The sequence below is a fragment of the Quercus robur genome, chromosome 1 (assembly GCF_932294415.1).
Source record: "Quercus robur chromosome 1, dhQueRobu3.1, whole genome shotgun sequence".
Lineage (NCBI taxonomy): Eukaryota > Viridiplantae > Streptophyta > Magnoliopsida > Fagales > Fagaceae > Quercus > Quercus robur.
The window spans coordinates 36,548,223-36,553,717 of NC_065534.1; the positions used below are offsets into that span (position 1 = coordinate 36,548,223).

The 5,495-nt window shown below is 30.7% G+C and overlaps 1 protein-coding gene across 1 annotated transcript; it reads right to left on the minus strand.

Moving 5' to 3' along the window:
• Positions 1-919: 919 nt before the first annotated feature.
• On the minus strand, positions 920-4,969 carry LOC126688490 (GDSL esterase/lipase EXL3-like). Its single transcript, XM_050383197.1, has 5 exons — positions 4,601-4,969; positions 2,879-3,009; positions 2,504-2,737; positions 1,316-1,571; positions 920-1,233 (listed from the first exon to the last, which is right to left on the minus strand). Exons 1-5 carry the CDS (start codon positions 4,878-4,880, stop codon positions 1,040-1,042), a joined length of 1,095 nt encoding a protein of 364 aa, XP_050239154.1. The 5' UTR covers positions 4,881-4,969; the 3' UTR covers positions 920-1,039.
• Positions 4,970-5,495: the final 526 nt, after the last annotated feature.

Here is a 5,495-nt window from a genome sequence, read left to right on the forward strand (position 1 = left end):
CAAAGGCAGTTAATGAGATGACATTCACAATAGAAGATTTTAGATTTGATCTGAAGCTCATTGTGGGGCCAAATCAATAAATTTATCTACCAAGAAGAGTCTAAAGTCAAGAGTTTGTCTCAAATTAGAAACTTCAATTATAGTAGTGAATATCTTTGTTGGGGGTAATGGAGCACTCCTAGTGGTTTTTCATTTGGAGGTTCTCTATTGATTTTTCACTTCGTCACCATATTGCATGTTTTTTTTTTTTTTTTTTTTTTTTTTTTTTTTTTTTTTTTTTTTGTGTGTGTGTGTGTATGTGTGTTAAATATTAGCATTGATATACTATGTTGAATATGCTATAATAGACGCGAAAATAAAAACATAAAATAGAGAATACACAAGGGTTACGTGATTTAGCCTAACGGCTTACGTACACGAAGGAAACCCTTAACGGCTACACCTTTAATATATGAGAATATAGTATAAATTTTGTGTTACAATGACCATTACATGTGTATATATAGGAGGATAAATCCATGACTAACCATACATTAACTATGGTTAATAGACTTGTAGTACAAGTAGGAGATTCGTCTTGCACACGAGGTAGGATTAGGATTGTGCCTATTACATATCTCTAATAGTTGTACATGTAAAATGGTTATAGGGGACGACCATTGTGACTTCCCCTTACTTGGATGTGACCATATTGCATGTTCATTGTCTTATGCTTTATTTCTTTACATATAGGTGACTTGCTTAAATTGGTAATCAACATAAGCTGATTGATTTCACTGCATAATCAATTAAGTAGTTAAAACAGTTATTTTTAGAGACATTGCTTGGATGATTACTTTTGTCCAGGTTAACAATTATATTACTGGGTCTTTATAAATTTGTGAAATTTTATTGGATGTGAAATTAAAGACAAGTGATGTTGATTCACATAATTGGATCGAGCTTTAGGAAATTTTCAAAACTTTGTTACAATAATAATAGGAGGAAACAAGAATACAAAGTCTGGCAAATACTTTTGAGTAGAAGAAAATCAACAACCTCAAACGATGCTGTTGATATATTTTTTAAGGATTCCATCGACAATAATCTGGTATGTTTTTTCTGTAGGATGATAACTATCAAAAAACACATACTTGGAGTCATCTGTACAAGTGAAAGGGGTTAATTGGTTGCACAGTATTGCTACCTCTACAGATCCTGTGCCACAGCAACCTTTATTTGCAACCTCAAAGCCTGAAATTAAGAATATTTAAAAATAAAAGGCAAATAAATAAAAAATTAAACCATTTGAAATTATAAAGAAGAGGTATATTACCATATTTCTCTGGATTTGTTATGATATCAAGTAGAGGGTTGTAGAAATCAATATAGACCACCTTTGCGTTAGGCAGATTGTTGTTAAGGTAACCCAGCTCCCTGGAAAGTTTATCATTGTACACTTGTGATGCTTGATTCGGCTCTTTTGCACACTCTTCTTCTGAGCCTCCAACCAAAGTTCGTTGTGATGGCAAACATCCTAGTGGTGGTAAGCTTAAAACACAAATCCTCCGTGCTCCTACTCCATATAGTTCCTTCAAATATTTTGTATGAAACATATCATTTTCCACTAAAGATGCCCACCACTATTATTATTATTATTATTATTTATACAAGATAGAATTTCTACTCTAACCTAATCTAAATATATGTGTGTGAAACTCACTCCAGAAGATTTGAATGCTGACTCTTGCCCCCCACACCCCACAAGCATTTATATTTGTGGAGTGACCACCACACTAAGGGTGTGCGGTGATACCATTATTATTAATTTTAACATCTAAGAATTAAGTAATATATTATGTTGTTATTAAGTGGGTTTCAGTTAGTTCAACTGGTAAAGTTTCTGATAGTTGTATAATAGATATAGGGTTTAATTTCCACCTACACCAAAAACTGATTCGTTTCTTACTTAAGTGATAAAGAACGCTCATCAAGAACGGACGTCATAGGTTGAAACTCTTTAAAAAAAATGTTATTAAATTTATATGGTGTTTGATATTTTGAATTATTAATTTTTTGACATGGTCTAAGGTATACAACTCACATTTCCTACCTAGAAAGTGTTAAATTATTAATGAGGTAAGATGTAAGGCAACTTGTAATAATTATGTTGTGTGTTTAATATATACATCATACTTGTGCATGACCAACATATTATAAGAGGAGTAATATATATACTGGATGCATAAGATATCTTCCTATTAACATGGGATCTATGTGGGTTGTGAACTTGAGGTTAAGCATCCCCAATTATTAGTTAACTTAAGCATCACCTATCATACTTGACTTGTTAGGCTGCTCATTGTAATTGGGATGACCTTTACTATTTCTTCTCTCTCTGCTTAGGTTTTCAAGAAGCATGAGATGGGGCTAGGCCCCTTTCCCTTTTTCCTTAATATAAAATTTTATTCACAAAAAAATTATAAGGAAAAAATTAAGGAAAAACAAAAGAATATCGACTTACCTTGACGAAAGTAGAAGACAAATTGAGCAAAAGATCAGTGTAAGAAGGAACATCATATTCGGCTTTCCTAATTCCAGAAAGATAATAGGCATTGGCAATGTCATTATTACCAGCAACCACAAAGACTACACTTTTGGCTAATATGAAGTTTGTTCTTTCTTCGCCAACAATTCCTTTCAACTTTCCTATGTATTGCTCGAAGTCTTGTAATTGCTCAGATAGTGAAATGACTGACTATATGTATTTAAAGAAAAGAAAAAAAAAAAGAAAAAAGAAACGAAAATGAAGCATCATTAAAAAATGACTATATAAAAAATTGCAAAAAAAAAAAAAAAAAAAAAAAAAAAGATAAAGAAGGTTTTAAATTGGGCATACCGCTATTTTAGATGTTAAAGGATCATATCCTGTGCCACCTGAGGCAAAGCTTACACCTGATAAGAGATCTTTGGGTTGCAAAGTTGGATCCCTATATGCTGGTTGGAGCTCTTTAATTCCTAATTCGTCCACTGAAAAGAAAGAAGAAAAATTGGATTACTTCTTATAGTCTGTTTGCATACAGCTTTTTCATTTAGATTTTATGTACAACTTTTTAAAACTTCACTTTTCTAATGTATAAGTACTTTCAAATAAAAGCTAAATAAGTTGATGTCAAACTCACGCTTAAAATTAAGGACATAGAAAGAACAAGTCTTAAGGAACACTAACTAATTGAGGATTTTGAAATGATCAATTTGGTTCGATGTTCGTACAATTTTTCAATTACAAATTTAATTTAGTTTACCCATGACATATAAAACCTCTATGAATTTTTTATTTGAACACTTTATGATATAGTTAGAAGTCTATAATATTAGGTATATATGCGTGAGTGAAAGTTATACACAAAAACAAAATTATATAAGTGGAATAATTAATATAAAATTATTAGGCCTGAGTAGATATTCTTAATTTTTGGTCTAAGTTGTGTTGCTATATGAGAAATGCTAACGAGTGCCTTTAAGGTATTGGTTAACAATCCATTTTAAGAAAGTTTTGACATTACTTTTATAGGGAATGAAAAAAGCTGTCAAAGCATTGATTATTATTATTATTTTTCCTATAAAAATTTTCTTTAACTGAATTGTTAATCAATGCCCTAAAGGCACTTGTTAGTATTACCCTTGTTATATATATTAAATTCAGAATTAGAGTTTTTTTTCTTTTTTTTTTTAAAGATGTTGCCTCGCTAACACGTAAAAGCCCAAGCCATTATTAATTGCCATTGATGGAGACAACTCATTCACTAAAATGAACAAATTATCCAGGAACGCACATAAACGAGTCCAGATAAAGGTCTGCTGTAAGAAAGAGAGTGTTTCTATATATATATATATATATATATATATATATATATATATTTGGAGAGAGATTTCTATTTTTCTTTTCGTAATGTTTAAAATTGTATAAACATTTTGACAAAAAAAAAAAATTGTATAAACATGAACTATCATACACTTAAAAATGTTTGATGGGCTTTCTAATCTTTGGCCCAACCCAATCTCAATATAAGAACCTTGTTGTATGTGACAGGATGAGTCAGAGTCGGATTGTTAGTTTGTCACTACTCACTAGGACCAAACCAAGCAAGACAATTGTCACAAATTGCAACAAAAAAAGGGAAAAAAACAGAAGAACTTAATTCATGAATTTCACCACCTTCCATGGTTATAAAAACCAAACCGGTAAAAAAAAAAAAAAAAAAAAAGGAAAAAAAATAGTTAAGAGAGTAGTTCTCAGTTCTCTAGAATAGACTGGTCAAAGGGTCATAAAAGTGAATGGCTCTTATTTACCAAAAAATTTAAATAATATATTTCACTAAAACTTATATTGTAAGTTGTAATTATTTTAGTAAGAGACCAAGGAAGAAGTGTTGCGTGGACATTTACAAAACATTTTCCATATTAAATTAAGATTTTATTTACTTTAATTGGAAAATTACATTCAAATTATCCGTAAATCATTCAACAAAATATTGATTATTTACCAAATTATTGGGAAAGCACTACATTGAAGACCATGAATGTCATGCATGTGTGTGAGAGAGACAGATATATTTACCTAGGAAATCTGAAAGGACCTTTCCATTTGAAAATCGTCCAGTTGGTATTCCTCCCCTGAAATCCCTCCCATATGGAGGAAAATTGCACTTTACTGTTGTTATGATATCGTTGTTGGTGCCCGTATCAACAACGGAATCTCCAAATATAATGACCGCTGGAATTGTCTCGTTTCTTGGTATCTGAATGACAGCTTTTGAGGTGCACAACATAGCAAAAACAAAAGAAAGAAAAAACAATGTGGTTGATGAAGAAAAATGTTTCATATTTGAGTGAAGCATTGCTCTACGTTTCTCTTTTGGGATTCTTCCAAAGTTTGAATTTAAATTGAAAGAATATAAGCAAATTATGAAATGTTGATCTTCAAAGTTTCTTCCCCTCATTTTATAGTACCCAATCATAAAGCCAACTATTAATGTTATTTATTGCATAAAAAAATTGTTAGTCTAAAGGTACATCAAGTTTTTGAGTCCAAATTTCCCGTCTCATTCTTTGTGCTTTACTCTATAATCTATCAATAAAAATATGCGACATCACTTATTTAATTAAATCATACCATTATGTCTTTTTCTATTTCCATTGCCCCAAATAAATAAAAACAAACACACAACCACCACCAATCTTTGATGTCGTCCCTTGTCAATTCCATCAATGTTGCCGATTATGACCAATTAATTTGTAAGACCAATGTAATAAATCTTGTAATACCTTTAACACTACTCTTATATAATATTGCAACAATCTGAATGTATATTAATTTCATCCCATTTGGTATTCCAAGTAATAACATTGACAATTCAAGTATATAAAATAAAATAAACAAAAAAAAAAAATGTATTTGGTGAAAATGATTGACAATGATGAAAGCAATTTTTGTCTTGCAATTATTGTCTCAT

Excerpts from the sequence above, each read along its gene's own strand:
- LOC126688490 (XM_050383197.1), bottom strand. The coding sequence starts at position 4,880 with ATGCTTCACTCAAATATGAAACATTTTTCTTCATCAACCACATTGTTT. Across the intron at positions 3,010-4,600 it reads GGTCCTTTCAGATTTCCTAG|TGGACGAATTAGGAATTAAA; the intron begins GTAAATATATCT and ends CTTTCTTTTCAG. Across the intron at positions 1,234-1,315 it reads AACAAATCCAGAGAAATATG|GCTTTGAGGTTGCAAATAAA; the intron begins GTAATATACCTC and ends TCTTAATTTCAG.